The sequence below is a fragment of the Euwallacea similis genome, chromosome 29, assembly GCF_039881205.1.
Source record: "Euwallacea similis isolate ESF13 chromosome 29, ESF131.1, whole genome shotgun sequence".
NCBI classification, from domain to species: domain Eukaryota; kingdom Metazoa; phylum Arthropoda; class Insecta; order Coleoptera; family Curculionidae; genus Euwallacea; species Euwallacea similis.
Genome location: NC_089637.1, coordinates 2,399,992 through 2,417,063, shown reverse-complemented (window position 1 = coordinate 2,417,063; position 17,072 = coordinate 2,399,992). Strand labels below are relative to the sequence as shown.

At 33.1% G+C, this 17,072-nt stretch overlaps 2 protein-coding genes across 2 annotated transcripts in view; one reads left to right on the top strand and one right to left on the bottom strand.

Moving 5' to 3' along the window:
• The first annotated feature begins 3,247 nt into the window (after positions 1-3,247).
• On the top strand, positions 3,248-4,539 carry LOC136417697 (uncharacterized). Its single transcript, XM_066403516.1, has 6 exons — positions 3,248-3,253; positions 3,331-3,690; positions 3,742-3,948; positions 3,999-4,240; positions 4,295-4,398; positions 4,448-4,539. Exons 1-6 carry the CDS (start codon positions 3,248-3,250, stop codon positions 4,537-4,539), a joined length of 1,011 nt encoding a protein of 336 aa, XP_066259613.1.
• Positions 4,540-7,038: 2,499 nt separating this feature from the next.
• The window catches only part of LOC136417616 (condensin complex subunit 2-like), a 38,871-nt gene continuing 28,837 nt past the window's right edge, over positions 7,039-17,072 (bottom strand). Inside the window, exons 8-12 of the mRNA XM_066403389.1 lie at positions 15,619-15,784; positions 11,847-12,027; positions 8,769-8,897; positions 8,574-8,675; positions 7,039-7,324 (exon numbers count right to left, since the gene is read on the bottom strand). Coding sequence (XP_066259486.1) covers positions 7,127-7,324; positions 8,574-8,675; positions 8,769-8,897; positions 11,847-12,027; positions 15,619-15,784 — 776 coding nt within the window. The 3' untranslated portion in view covers positions 7,039-7,126. The remainder of the gene's footprint in view (positions 7,325-8,573; positions 8,676-8,768; positions 8,898-11,846; positions 12,028-15,618; positions 15,785-17,072) is intronic.

Below are 17,072 nucleotides of genomic sequence, written 5' to 3'. Positions count from 1 at the left end.
GGCGTCCAATAATTATCTACAAATGACAAAACCCAAAATCAATGATTTGACAGCATGTTTAATAACTGAAAGTTGTACATACAGATGTTGGACGAGGTGATACAATTCCTGGGATGAAAATATGTGGGTAAATCTGTAAAAAATACTAAATTGGAAGGATCTAAATTATTGCGGAAATATTAGAACAGTTCAAATTGCGATCGAAATTCAATAAATTGTTGCTTTTAAAATTATTACTTCTTATCAAAATCTTACCTTGTACGCAGCACACTATGCATTCCGATACTATACTCACAGTAACTTTTCTTATAAAGCATTCCTGGTGAATCCCCTTTATTTCTTGGCAGAAATGTAAACAATCTCGCCATCTCTTAGTAAAATATTCAATTATTACTGTATTTGTGCTTATTACAGATTTCTAAATCGAATCTGTCCAATAACTATACCGTTTATCCTATACTGTTAAAGTTAGGCAAGTTACAAGGACAGATCTAGAAGAAGTGCCGATGATGACCTCCTGGTTTTTAGTACGCCTATGTGCGCTTCCCATTAACTTTAGTATTTAAAATTTTTCAAGAAGAAAAATCGCTCCCCTTCTTGTGCATCTCCGTCGACTCTTAACTCCGTACTTTGCACGTTACTCGTACGCGAATACTTACTCAAGGTTCCTATATACGTTTAATTAGTACACTAGTTAACTTATCACGGAAAGTTGTTACTCCCTTTGCTAAATTGTTCGAAATTGTTGGTAAACAATAAACCTTAGTTACAGTTAAAAGGGTTTTTTGTTTTCTTCATTTGCACGAACACGGTGACTCTGAGACCGCGAACTCAAGATGGTCCTTCGCAAGAATTCAGTCCATTGCTAACTAGACGTATCAAGAATTAGGCCACATCTAATCAACATCTTGGTACCACGAATTTACGAATAAACAACCTGTAAAAATTACTTAGCTTGTGCTTTTCTACAGTGTGTCGCATTCAAGATAAAGACACCCACATATTTTTGCTATTTGAAGGAATACAGATTTGAATTTTTTCACAGTCATACAGGTTGGTGAGTCACATTTTTTAAGATACTCATGTAACATCTGAATTGTAAACTCAGCTTACTACAAATTTCGAAACAGGATTAATTTTCCATATTTTGTTCCGCCTTAAAGATATGAAAAAAATAATTAAAAAAAGTCGTTCAGAATATTATTTTAACCCCATATATCTTTTCATGACAAAATTTGCTTTTTTAATTTTTTCATCGTTTTGGTTTTTTACAAAATTATTACAAGTTTATTTTTAATTTAATAATGAGAGCGCCATGGAAAGTGATAATTTTACATGTTGCCAATTTTATGTAATAAAACATTTCAGTAAAATTAATAGGAATTCAGTGTTAGTTTTAAATGCTCCGAATGGTAGGTAAGGCAGATTCAAATGTCAGATATTTTTTGGAAACGGCTTCTTCTTTATTAATAAAATTTAAAGATCGGTTGCAACAATCTCTACCATATCCTATGTGGTAGTTACATAATAAAGGCACATGAAACAATGACGTTTTTTTACTAAATATAAAATAGCGGAGTTTCCAGCATAAATATTTAATTATTGGTGAAAATTAGTTTAATTGAAGTTTAGGTACTAATGTACGCTGATGGAATCTGATAGGAATGTTGGCAAATGCTGCAATGATACGACAATTTCTTTTGCAACAAAACCCAAAACTTTCCCAGCAATTTATGCATTTTACTTCAACTTATGCGCTTGCATAATGTGGTTTTCTTCCTGGAGAAAAGACCCTCACTCAAGGGGCGCCTCCAACTGGCGCCTACCTTCGAAACTGTGCATGGAGTTCTATTGCTATAAAAGTTCCGGAGAACTCCTAAATACCCCTCTTTCCACCAACTTTCTTTTGGGGCATACTAAAGTGGTAGCTTTTTCCCAACGCATCTAGAAGAAAGGCTTCTCTGTGGTCATTAGACTATGTTGTTTTTTCCAACTTTTTGGGAAAATTGCTTGAAATTAAAAAAATCCATTCACCCTAACGTTCTTCGCAAGAGATTACTCAGAATCTTAGGCTAGGCACTTATCGGTCTCTTGTCGGATTCGTGTCCTTTTAAAAATTTTGGAACCTGGGAAAATTATTTATTGGTAAGGTAACAGTTATTTGAGACATACTGTATAATAATTTGACGATGATATATTGTAGCATTGTCTTCTTATTTAGTTAAATTTTAATACTTACATATATATAATTATATACCAATTACATTAGTATTTAAGTGTCTAGTTACTATTTCATGACTATATTATAACTTTAGTCTATAATTACTATTAGTTTAACCGCATTGCAAGAACAGGTTTTCATCATTGATAAAGAAGTCTTTGATTGAACAATGAATGCAGATATAAATATATCTGCATTCGTCGTTCGTCACTGTTACATTCCGAATGACCTATTTCAGATAATTCCGTGTTGGCACAACCTGATTTTGTCTTATCGTCAAGTATCTTTCAGTTTCGGGGAAGAGTTGTGTCTCAAGTTACCATCAGAGTCCCGAGGTCCGCCAGTAAATAAGCAAATTAAATTCTAAAACGTGGGGATACAAATATCGGAAAGACTTCTTTATTAATGATGAAAACTTGTTCTTACAATATGGCTAAACTAATAGTAATTATAGACTAAAGTTATAATAGAGTCATGAAATAGTAACTAGACACATAAATACTAATGCAATTGATATATAATTGCACGTAAGGATTAAAATGGTAACTAAATAAGAGAACAATACTACAATGTATCATGGTCAGATTATTATACAGTATATCGCAAATAATTGTCGCCTTATCAATGAATAATTTTCCCAAGTTCCGAAATTTTTAGAAGGACACGAATCCGACAAGAAACCGGTAAGTACCTAGCCTGAGATATTAAGTAAACTCTTGCGATGAACATTAGGGTAAATGGATTTTTTTTTATTTCAAGTAATTTTCCCAAAAAGTTAGAGGAAAACAATATACTCCAATGACCACAAAGAATCCCCTCTGTTTCAACCGATCCTTGAATTCTATTAATATAGAAAAAGCCGTTTCCAAAAAATATCTGACATTTGAATCTGCCTTACCTACCATTCGGAGCATTTAAAAGTAACGTAATTTGCGCCGCAGTTTAGTTCCCTCAGTGCCGCACTTTGTTGGCAGTTATATATTTGCATCTGCCGAGTGATAGCTACAGCTACAGCTACCGAAAAACATGATCGTAAGTCAACCTTCAAAATCTCGTTAATTATAAAACATCTCTTTGGATATTAGTTCCCTATGCTAAAGACTTTCTAGATATACCCCAAATGCGAAAACTTCAGAATAGCCGTAAAAGGGTGCTTTATGTTGGGAGTTTTACCGTCGGAGTTGACGTTTCCAGAAAGCAAGAAAATGCGAAGGGCTTATGACGTCTATTGCAATATAATACTTGTTACTTATGCCATATTCATAGTCACGGCATACATAGAATTATACTTGATCCTAAACGAAAATCCCATTAAAATAGATGAGTTGTCTTCAAATCTATGTGTTACCTTGCTACACACCGTTATTTTTTGTAGGCGATTGATAACACGAATAAGTCCCAGCTTCAAGAAAATGATAAAGACAATTATTGAAGATGAAATGAAGGGAGACTTTATTGATGATGAATTGGTAGAGTTAGCAATGCTTTAGTTTTCATCATATAATATTTCAAAATTCAAGATTCAAAAACTCGACAAAGAGAACGTTGAAAACCTGAATTGGAAATGTAAGATTTACATTTACTGCGTGAATTTTGTGAATTTGGCATACTTCTTAAAACCTATTATGCTTGAACCCGTTGAAGAAACATATGGCAATGTGACCAAGATTGTAAAAGAATTGCCTCTATCCACTTGGTTTCCTTTTGATGTACAAGAACACTATAAGGTCTATTGAGTTACATGCCCTATGGACAAATAAAATATTATCAGTTTTAGACGGCGTATATTGTTCAATTTATAGACACTGTAGTAGTGTCTAATACTCTAGTAGTCATCGATATTCTTGTGATCAGTTTAATTCTCTATCCTTCCAGACAGCTAAAAAAGCTAGACCATTTGCTCAGGAATTTTCAGGATTTTAAACGGAAATATCAAACTTTGAATGCCATTGAGGACGAGGAAACGGCTGCTTTCTTATTTTTTAAACACCTCATTGTCAGACACGAGAATATTATTCAGTGAGTCACAAACACGTGTTATAACCCATTTTTAGGTAATTTCCACATTTTCAGATATGTTAACATCTACAATAAGAACATGACCTATCCTATGATGTTGGATTTTATTCAGAGCTCAATTCAAATTGCCACGTCTTTAACGCAAGTCTCAGGGGTTGGTAACTTTACTTCTAGTTGCAATATTCTTTAACTTTATCTTTTAATTAGAACGAAATCACATTACTGTTAATCGCATCTATAACTATGTTCTCGACAAGCATGCTGCTAAGACTTTCTTTGTATTATTACTATGCCGATGAACTCTTGATTCTGGTAAGTACCTATTATCAGGAATTCATAAAAGCTTCCGCTTTTATTCGCTTTTAGAGTCAGAAATTGACCCATTCAATCTGGGAAAGTAATTAGCCAGACGAGTCTCCTAAAATCAAATTCATGATTTTGATTTTTATCATGAGAGTTCAGAAACCTCTTGCCTTCACTATTGGTCCATTTGGTGTGATGTCGATACAGTCCTTTATCTCTGTAAGTTTGCATCTACTGATCTCATTGATGTAACTACGGTCCCTATGGAACTCACTCATTTTTAGATACTTAAAGGTACATATTCATACGTGATGCTCATTATGACATAATAGATAAGGCAGTAGGGGTAGGTATATGTTGAGACAGGACAGATCATCTCTAATACACGATAAATACGTTACTTACATGAATTTTCAAATCAAAAATAAATGTATGCATACCATGCATTAAATGTCACTCAATTGTAATAGTGCTCATAGATGTACTATCAAAGGATAATAAATGAGCACGAAGATCAGCAAAAGTTGACTTTACTCTAAGCATCAACAACATACCTTATACCTCCCTATGTAATTTTAATAAGGCGAGAAAAACATAAAATAGATTGTAGCCATGTAAGTAAAATAACTTATTTTACAGGGTGTTTCAATACTGTTACATATACATTACTATTCCGGGCCAATCGAACACGAGAAAACCAGTCGAATTGACTACTACCCAAATCATGTCCATATCTGTTCCCCCCTCACACTTGCACAAGGACAATTGCCCAGTTAGTACCGTAAATAAATCAGTACGATATTGATACGTATGGAGTGTAGACGGCGGCGGCCGCTCTTCTAATAAAATACGCCAATCCCTAAAATGAACTTGGAATTACGTCTTTCATTCTTTCTTCAAAACGAAAAGATTTTCTCTAGCCAAAATAAAAATTCAATCTATTTAAAAGTAATAAAATAAAAACGAATTCCAAATGATAAAAATGTTAAGATAATTAATTGAAAAAATTTAATTAATTGTTTGAAAATCCTATTTTCCTGAGCTAGGCAATAGCCCAACCGGTCATAAAATGACATTCTAACATTTCGTAACATGTTACAGCTAATATTTTGGAATGAGTTTTCAATTTTTCCTCGAAGTTCATCCAAATTATTAACCCTCTCAAAGCCATAAATGCTAGATTTTGCGTGCCCCCATAGAAAAAAATCGTTTGGAGAAAGATCTGGAGATCTGGCTGGCCACAAAATAGTCCCCTTTTGCCCTGTAATAAGTCGTTGGGGAAACGTCTGACACAAAAATTCCTTGACCAAACGACTATTATGAGCAGGGCATCCATCTTGTTGGAACCAGGTCTCACAGAATCGATTCCCAGCGATTCTTTGAATTTCGGGCACTATTTGTTGTTGAAGCAGGTCCAAGCATTTCGCGCCAGTCAAAATTCCATCAATGAAAAATGGACCGATCATATTCTCACCCAATATGCCTCTCCAGACGGTCAATTTTTGAGAAAACCGAGTGCGAACATCAAAAGACTTGTGCAGGTTCTCCCGAGATCAATATCGCACACGAGCAGAATTAGGTTAATTTAATAATGGAAAAGTCGATTCATCCGTGAAGACAATGTTCCTGAGAAAATTGTCATCACGATTCGAACGTTCCATTACTATGTCGTAAAATTCCATTCTGCGAAAGTGATCTGCGGGAAACACCTCGTGAGTTTTTTGAGGTTTGTAGGATCGGTAACCATTTTTGTTAGGACTTTCCTGACATACGAACCACTGGTTCCAACTTCATCGGCAATGCCTTCGCTGCAGAGTGTGGGACCTTCATACGCCATAGCAAAGATCTGGATCTGTGTGACCTCGGCGTCTTCATCAAGTTCAACAAAGCTCTGATGTGCGCTTGGCGAAACACATCCCAATGTCTCAAAATTATGAACAATTAAATGTAATGTTGACAACGAGGGAATTGATCTATTTTCTTCCCGAAGGATTTCCGAAAAAGATTACCTAATTTGGCGACAAGTCTGCCCTTGGCAATACCATTTAATGATTTGGACTTTTTCGGAAACACTATAACTAGTCGACATTTTTAAAATAAATTTTTCGTTTCTATTCAGTGAAAAATACCTTATCGTTTCTCTATCTTCGATAGTTTGAAGTAAAGTAACTGCCGGCTCCGTTGGGCTCGGAGCATTATAATGGGAAGAAATTTAGCGTCAGTCAATTCGATTAGTTTTTCTCGTGTTCGATTGGCCCGGAACAGTACTGTATATTAATATTTTGGGAAGGTGATAAGAAAAAAATGCCATTTTTTATAAACTTTTTTTGTATTTTGCAAAAACTTCATATAAATACATTACTGTATAAAAACTCAATTTAAATTTTATTTACAAAGTAGACCGTAGAATCATAATATGTTATCTACTCACTTTCTTTGTGCAAGTATCAAGAAGATAAACACTGCGAAATTTTTATGGTTTAGTACTTTTTGTGCACTCCTTATCATAAATATTTAAAGAGATACAACATTTCAAATGATGTATAATTCAAGATTGAGTTCGACAAAAAAAAAATTATATAACTAAAAATTCGAATTTGAAATGCAGAAATCGTAATCATTCTGACTCTTTAAACTCAAATTTTGCTCGTTGCACAAGTGAAGCAAAGCGACAAACGCTAATGGACAGGACAGTTCAGATGCCACTTTCTCATCAAGGAATTGCGGCAGTTGCTGGTACATTTGAGAAAACTGGATTCGTTTCACTTGTGCCGATGTGTCCTGGAAAGAAGAGAATTCTCTTAGTGATTTTAAATCAGAAAATAATTTTAAATAACATAATGACGACACGAAATTGGCTTGTATGGACAGCAATAATAATACTATGTTTACAGAATGCATCATGATGTGTGTGTATCTACTTTATACACACACAGAAGCCTCATGAAATCAATAAGTAAAAACGCGTGTTGGTAGATGTCCCCCTTCTTTTCTATTTAAATACTAATGAAAATTTGCATAAACCGTGTTAACACCTTCCTAACATGTCCATGCATATTCGCTAACAAATTCTTGTTTGTAATTTTTCACGGCTGGTTAAGTACAGCAGGCTAGGTTGTAACAATGATGTAGTGGAGATACTTCATGCATTTGCAGTAAATGCATTTTGTAAACGAATCCATAAAACAGTAAGGTTGATGCCTGCCTGTGGTTTCCATATTCTATTCTTTTTCCTTTCTCTCCAGGCTACGTCCGCATGTGCGTATATTTTCTATGCTTTATTACGGGGTAAAACCATCCTGATTTTGACATCTGTACATGAGCATATCATTTTTACTAAGGAGCGCCACTAACAAGGATAGTGCTTTTTGTTACTTGTGTACATTCATCGTTAGTACTAGAGCTTCATAAACATCAATTAGAGTCTTACGAAATTAGCATTTCAACACATCCCATCTATATAACCATTAAAGATCGGCTACTGCCTTATTTTATCGATTGCAATAAGAGTACAAAATTGAAAAATATTTTATGGAATTAATTTTATTCATCGACAGAAATTATTAATGGCTTGGCACTAAACATGTTTTTCTATATTTCTCTATTTTACTTATTAATATTAATAAATATTAAATTTATTTTATTTACCTTTTGCCAAAAAATTATACGACGATAAATCATTTAGTTCAGGCAGTACAATGACATGCATGAGCAATAGCAATAAATGCTAACTAATTTAAACGACTGTTAATAATAACAATATTTGGTTTTGCTTTTTTACCGTTTAAGGCAAATTTATACATTTTATGATATGCATTTTTAACTAATAGACTTTTTCAAAAGACGACGGGAAAACATAATGTGTAGACTAGACTTTGTATAAAACTTACTTAAATAATGATTATAAATTTATGATTTATTATCATTTTTCATTAGGTAAAAATATATCACTCTTTCAATTTAGCACATATCTGAGCCGTAAATCAGGAATCAACTAAAAAATGTCGAATATGCTTAAAAATAAACTTACAAATTTTGTTTTTTGTGTTAATGCGCACCACACCGACTCCTTCAGTTTCTTCATATCCATCTTCTTAGCTCTGGTCGCGTAATGCATAAAAGATTGTTGTACCTGCAACATAAATTCTATTGTACTGCCCAAAAACCCTTCATCAATTTAATTTATTCTAATGTCTCACAACAATTCTTAAATATTGCAACAAACCATATAAGGTGCATCGACCATGTTATCGCCGGTAAATTCTGGAGCATACTCGTCAATTGATTTTGGAAATGAGCAATCCATATCATGGGACGGGTTATCTGTATCATCTTCATTGTCATGAATATTTTCCTAAATAACATTGCAGTTTAGTAAAAACGAATCTGCGTTTAAATTGCAAGGGGCTCAGTTAATAATATGGGATAGTCACATCTTCAAAATTATTAGTATCTACGTTAAAATGCCTTTATAAAGACTTTTTACTACCGTTTAAATTAAATACTCCGTGTATTAATAAATTTTCAGATTTTATAAAAAATACTTAACATATCTCATGAATACAGGCAATAGGGAAAATTTTAAATTACCATATAAAATGTGTTTTTGAATGGCACCTTTATCTAAGAAAATAAAAATATTACAGCCGTTTAAAGGTGTGATAAGCTAAAATGAACACACTGTATATTTAAGTCACACAAAAATAGCTAGTCCTATAATGGGGAGGCAATAGCATTTGTACGGTAATACATTTTTTTAAACTGGTTTGCCACGTATTCGTTGTGCCATGATTTTGTTCATAACGCATTTTAAGATCTCAATTTATCTCATTTTGCTATTGAACTCCCAGCTCACAACACGTTACTATTTTTAGCCTCGGCAAAAAGTTAGTGTCACTGTTTTTAAAAAATTAAAAAATTAAAGATCGGGAAACTCGCGGTCAACATCCAAACGGTAAAAGGCCGTGTAAGGTTAAGGGGTCAATTCGGCCCCCACGGGCGATTGATCTGAAATTTTTACCAATTGTCCCTATCACTCAAAGGACTTACCACATAAAATTTCAACTTCCTAAGTCTCACCATTCAAGGGTAGGACGGGGTTGAGGGTGAAAATTTTAAAACGCCATATCTCGGGAACTATTCATCGTACAGCGTGGGGCAAAATGGTGCGTCCTTCAGTAACCACCTTCTTATTTTCATATACTTATAGATTTATCGGTTGATGCCAAAGGGCCGAAATCTCAAAAAAAAAAAAAACTTAGGTGATTTTAGAGGAGTTCGCACTTTGGTACACTAACCATTTTTGCACACTGTGTAGAGGGCCTCTCGAAGTATCTACCCACGTTGAATCAGATTTGTACAAAATTCAGTATTTGAGATATAGCGATTCAAAGTATAGGTATACAGGGTTATTCACCCAACCCGTTCATTAGAAATTTACTAGGATGTAAAAGTGATACGAATTTGAAAATTTGGAATTAAGTTAAGTTCGACATATATATTTTTTTTTAATATTTTCAACTTGCTGTCACTTCCGGTTTAACCGGAAATAGCTGTAACTTGCTTATTTCAAGTGGAACCCCAAGTATATTATTTTATTTTTAGATTCTACTTAATATTTTAGGTACATTTTCTGTATAATGTTCTATACTTAGTTCTTACCGTTTTTGAGATATTTGACCTTGAATTAAAAACATGCCTCTGTAATGACCAATTTTAAAATTGCATATCTCTGTAGCTATTAAAGACATAATATCCATATTTTTCAGAATGCCAATACATAGTCTTAGGTTCACTCTTTCACTATTTACATGGCTTAGTATTTTACAGGGTGTCCAAAATTCAAATCAAAATGGAAGAATACATCAATGCTGATATTTTCAATTTTGATGCAAGAATACACAAACGCTGATATTCTCAATTCATGTTGTGTGTCATGTCATGTGATGATTCAAAGTTTCACTTTAATTTTGCTACTAACAGCCACCGAAAAACAAAAACGTACAATAACTGTCATTATTAACAAATAACTGTCATTATTTCTTTTCCACGGCCAACTACGCAAATAATAAAAATTTACCAGAATGAATATCTACTATTAATTTCAGATAAACTTAATTATTTCGAAAAAGGTTTGGAATAGGTATAGGTAACCCTAATACAGTTCAATGGAGAATTACATTTTCTACTTGGTACTGCTTAAAGTTATAGGGTGTCCCATTTAAAAAAAAACTGACTTTTGCAACTTCAAAAATGTAAATGTCAGGAGCAGAATTTTGGACACCCTGTAAAATACTAAGCCATGTAAATAGTGAAAGAGTGAACCTAAGACTATGTATTGGCATTCTGAAAAATATGGATATTATGTCTTTAATAGTTACAGAGATATGCAATTTTAAAATTGGTCATTACAGAGGCATGTTTTTAATTCAAGGTCAAATATCTCAAAAACGGTAAGAACTAAGTATAGAAAATTATACAGAAAATGTACCTAAAATATTACGTAGAATCTAAAAATAAAATAATATACTTGGGGTTCCACTTGAAATAAGCAAGTTACAGCTATTTCCGGTTAAACCGGAAGTGACAGCAAGTTGAAAATATTAAAAAAAAATATATATGTCGAACTTAACTTAATTCCAAATTTTCAAATTCGTATCACTTTTACATCCTAGTAAATTTCTAATGAACGGGTTGGGTGAATAACCCTGTATACCTATACTTTGAATCGCTATATCTCAAATACTGAATTTTGTACAAATCTGATTCAACGTGGGTAGATACTTCGAGAGGCCCTCTACACAGTGTGCAAAAATGGTTAGTGTACCAAAGTGCGAACTCCTCTAAAATCACCTAAGTTTTTTTTTTTTTTGAGATTTCGGCCCTTTGGCATCAACCGATAAATCTATAAGTATATGAAAATAAGAAGGTAGTTACTGAAGGACGCACCATTTTGCCCCACGCTGTACGATGAATAGTTCCCGAGATATGGCGTTTTAAAATTTTCACCCTCAACCCCGTCCTACCCTTGAATGGTGAGACTTAGGAAGTTGAAATTTTATGTGGTAAGTCCTTTGAGTGATAGGGACAATTGGTAAAAATTTCAGATCAATCGCCCGTGGGGGCCGAATTGACCCCTTAACCTTACACGGGCTTTGCGCCAGTCTGACTTATACGAAATTGAAACAAGAAGAATATTTACCCACGACACGAAACTTTCCCGTCGTTGAAATTTTAAAATATTTTGAAATCAATTTTAAAATGTGATTTTAAATGTCAAAATTAGAAAAAATTAAATATTTACCGATTGTGGGGGACAATAATGACTATCGTTGGGGTTATCGTAGTTGTAACCAGACACGTAATAATCCACTTCATTTCCCAACGGTTTCTTTTTAACCACTTTCATAGTAGGGATGGTGCAGAGATATTCCATATTTTCTATCATTTTTATAGCTGCAGTATTGCGCAGAGGCATCAAAATCCTGAAAATTTTAAATATTTTAACTAATAATAATTATCGAAAAGATTGACCCTAAACAATACTCGATGATTAACATCGAATATTACTGTAAATATGGATATTCTATAATCGATATTCCAATATCATACTAATTTCCTCTTTTCTCGCTGAACCAATTACAAACTAATTACAGCCGTAATTTGCACTAATGCAATAGTCATTCCTGCAATCTTACAATCAACTGATATAATTCAGTCTTGTGGCCACATTCTTCGAGGATGTTATTCACGAAATATTCTTCTTATAGAAAATTCGTGCAACGAATATGAATTCATAATTTTTGTCGAATTTATTATTTTGTCCCTTAAAATACTAAAGCGATAGATTTACTTAAATAAGCTCAATCGTTCCGGTACTTAGAAGTTGGATGACATAAATAACTCATTTATCCAAAAACCAGTCAAATCAAATTTAAAAAAAATATGTCGAAAAGTGAACACAATGTACTTTTCAGATAATCACTGCACTAAGTTTAAGTTATTATTGTAAGCGATAATTAATAAATTTAAATATTAAATTGCCAAACTCGGATTAAAGTTAGTGCCAAAAGTACCCTATGCCGGTCCTGTTTAACAAACAGTAAAAAATTTATAACATCATCTCAAACCGTTTCAGTTATATTGATTAAAAAACCATCTTCAGGAACCAACGTTTAAAAGGATTTAGCTCCATTGAGGCCCGTGTGCCGATCTATCTTTATATGAAATTTGCCTATTTTTTGTCACCACAATCACTCCTTAAAATATTTACATCTCCTTTTGCGACACCCTCTATACCGCGGTTTGATTAAAAATTCCATATTTTTCTTTTTATTTTCATTAATATGTGATTGAAAATAGTGGTGTATTATACGCCCAGGCTCTGAGTACAACACTGGGACTTAATCATTAAGTTTAAATTCCTATGGGCGTAGCACCTGGATATGAAACATCAGGGGCATAAATACAGTAATGTTCGCTTATAACGAACCCGCTTATAACGAACTTTCGGTTATAACGAACCTTAAATTTTTAGAAGAATAGAAAAACTTTACGGTTATAACGAACTTAACGCGGGATTTTACCGAAATCCCAAAGAAGAAAAGTAAACAATTCTCGGGGAAAGTCCAAAATCGTTTGAAGCAAATTGCTGACACAAACGACACAGTTGTTCCAGTATATTGATAGCGTTCAAAGAATTCGTTCGTTAAAAAAATCATGAGTTATATCATTAAAAAAAAAACGTAAAGCTTTAACTTTAAATTGTAAATATGACATTGTTAAACGGTTGCAGAGACATGCCAAACAGAGTGAAATTTGTTCAGAAATGGGATTAAGTAAATCAACGGTAAGAACAATAAAATATGCAATGTTCACAGATATTTTTTTTTGTTATTCCAGTAATTTTCCGGCTTTGTAATAAATTATGTAATTTGAAATAGTATTAATACGAATTAAAATTTGACTATACATATGTAATTTTAGGTTGCAACAATTTGGAAAAATAAAGAAACAATCCTAAAAACCTTCGAAAGTGGACAACATTCAAATGTAAAAAAAATCAAAAAGCCCAATAATTATGAAGTTGACCAAAGACTCTTAAAATGGTTTTCTCAACAAAGAAATAATAACGCAATTGTTAGCGGTGCTATATTACAATCAAAAGCTGAAGATTTTGCAAGTAAGGTGTCCGGAAACCAGGAACCGAAATTTAATAGAAGCTGGATCGAAAGGTTCAAAAGAAGGCATAATATTACGAGTGGAAGAATTGCTGGAGAATCGACTTCAGTTGATATGAACATTGTAGATGACTGGCTGCAAAACAAATGGCCAATAATTAGGTCAAACTTTAAGGATGAGGACATCTTCAATGGAGATGAAACCAGTTTATTCTTCAAGCTTACACCTGATAGAACACTAAAGTTTAAAGGGCAAACCTGTGAAGGTGGAAAGCTTTCCAAAGAAAGAATCACTATATTTGTTGTAGCGAATTTGACAGGATCCGAAAAAAGAAAGTTATTGGTAATTGGAAAATCTAAAAACCCTAGATGTTTTAAGAATATTGTACAATTGCCAGTAACTTATAAGTCCAATAAAAGGGCATGGATGAATTCAGAGATTTTTATAAATGCATTACGTGAATGGGATGAAGAATTACGCCGTAAAAAAAGAAAAATCATATTGTTAGTGGATAATTGTCCGGCTCATCCCGATGTTAAAAATTTGATGTGGATTACGTTAGTGTTTATGCCACCAAACACTAGTTCTAAATTACAACCCATGGATCAGGGTGTTATCCATAGTCTAAAGAGTCATTATCGACGACTCCTCCTCTCGGAAATGATATCTTGTATGGATAGTGGTAAGGAAAAATTTATTATTACTCTTTTGGATGCAATACGCTTTATTCATATGGCATGGCAAAAGGTGTCAAAGCAAACGATTAGAAATTGTTTTCGACATGCCGGTTTTCTCGAAAATGAGAATTTTGATTCAGATGATGACTTACCATTAGTCGAATGGCTTAAAAAAAAATCAATGCAAAAATAAAACCGATATTCAAGAGGATTTTCTTCAAACCAACAACGATTTTCATGAATTTGTTCATGTGGATGACAATCTTGTGAGCGTTGAGTTTTTAGACGATAATGCCGTTATTGCGTCTGTGTCTTCTGCATCTGACACTTATGATGATGATGAGGAAGACGAAGATGCAGCATATGAGAATAATGAAATAATATCCGTTCCTACAACCACAGAAGCACTTCGATATGTTTCTAGTATTCGTCAATTTCTTCAATCGCGAAATACTCCACAAAATGTTCTCGATGGAATAGCCCATGTGGAATTACATATAAATGAAATTCATTTCACCACAATAAAACAAACCAAAATTAGCGATTTTTTTCTTTCTAATTCCTAAAAAGTGTTGTTAAATTTAACAAATATGTATTATTTAAATTGGTTACTAGTTGAAGAATGTTACTTGTTGACTTTTTTAAAATATATATGTATGTAAATAAAGTGTTATGTATTAATTAAAAAAACAATCATAACACCATTTATTGCTTATAGCGAACTTCGGTTATAACGAACTATTTACTACGGTCCCTTGGGGTTCGTTATAAGCGAATATTACTGTATTTCACAATGGGAATGATGACGACATTATGGTCGATTAGCTCTCTAGGTAAATAATGACCCACATACCTGTAACTGTTAACTTATTAATAAATTATTTTTAGAAAAAAAAGCGAGAAAATATACCTATTCAATAAATAGTAGGGAAAAAAATAGTAAACATTACGTCACAATTTTTTTTTGTCTGTCTCGAGCAATAGCTTATTTCGGCGATACGTACACCTTGGGTTCGCAATTTTTTGTTATCGATAGAAAAAAATGTCATCTGGATGTGTAATCTACTGTTTCAAACGGTAACAAAGACGATAAAGTTCATAGGGTTAATAACCTCTCAGAGACAACCAGCAAATGCATACGTTTTGAAACAAAAGTAAAATTTTCGTTACAAATAAAATGTATAAAATGGAAATTATGAGGTATTTAAAATAACTCACTTTCTAGTATCGACCACAATACATTTCTTTTTCTTTAGCCTCGTTCCTTTGTTATCAAGATCACTGGGTGTATTGTGATACAGTGCCATCCAGTCAAATGGCTGCGGCTCAAACTTTCTTTTCAGAGGTTTTGTTTTTCTTCTCTCCTCTTCTTTTCGGTCTTTCCCTAAATGGGGTATTCCCCAAGAACTTTTATTAGTTTTTGCCTTTTATTAATATTGATACAAAATGTACAGGGTCATTGGTTATATTTTTACTACCCATCTAAAGGTTTTCCTTTTAATCTGAGAAGAAAAAGTTAAATACAAAAATTGTAGATAATCATATGTAGTTTATTTCTATATATATATATATATATACACATTATACAGGATGTTCGAGAAAGCGTGGCATGCCAAACTTATATTTTTGTTATTGGAACACCCTGTATATTTTTTCGTTTTTAGGTTCTATATTTCGTTCCAATAATTTCTGCACTTAACTTCCTATCCTATCTCTAGCAGTTTTCGGAACATTATTTAATTTTCTTATTTTTTGTTCAAAGTGAGGCCTTTAATAAAACCTCTGTTATAACGTGATTTGAATTCACAGAGGGACAAAATTTGAAATATAATTTGTGAAAGGTCCATCAATTTGTCGCATGCAAATAAAAATGTTCTGTCTTGTACAGGGTGGCTCAAAATTAAAGGTCTTACGGGTAGACAGTAAAAGTGTCTAAAGTGTGTTTTTTCAAATGGAACCCTCTGTATATTACTTGCCATGCCGAAAGACAATTAAATTTCCTTTAAAATGATGTGTTATGTCCCTATACCTAAACCATCACGTTTCGAAAATAAATGCTGTTTTGTCTTTAAATTGAATGATTTAATGATATTTGCCGAAGGTGGCTCTGCGACGCCATAATTGTTGAAGACTGTGCAATTGTTTGAACAGTTTGACAGGCGGCGTTGTTGTAATTTTTAATTTACACTTTTTTTAAGAATAGTAATTCGAAATATGTAATTGAGAAAATGGCAGAAAACAGTTATTCAAATGAAGTGTTGATGAAATTATTTATTTTACATGGACAATGTGACCAAATTAAGTAAAGAGAAAAAGAAGTAAGCTAAAATATTCACAATATTTTCTTCATTAGCAATTACAGGTTTCAGTAATCTAGGTTCGGCCTTTAGTCTTGAGCCATGGTTAATGAAGTTGTATTGTATTCTTATAAATTTCCTTTCGTTTATTGGTTGCAAATCAGAATACATTCCATTGCACTTTCTGCATGTCCTTGCTATGCTAGAGATAGGTATAGGAAGTTAAATGCAGAAATTATTGGAACGAAATATAGAACTCAAAAATAAAAAATATACAGGGTGTTCCATTAAAAAAAATATAAGTTTGGCATGCCACGCATTTCTCGAACATCCTGTATAATATATATATACAGGGTTATTCACGCTATACGATGC

Bases quoted from the DNA above. Each gene is read 5' to 3' on its own strand.
- LOC136417697 (XM_066403516.1), top strand. The intron at 3,691-3,741 runs GTAGAGTTAGCA...TCAAAATTCAAG, and splicing joins ACTTTATTGATGATGAATTG to ATTCAAAAACTCGACAAAGA. The intron at 3,949-3,998 runs GTCTATTGAGTT...TATCAGTTTTAG, and splicing joins ATGTACAAGAACACTATAAG to ACGGCGTATATTGTTCAATT.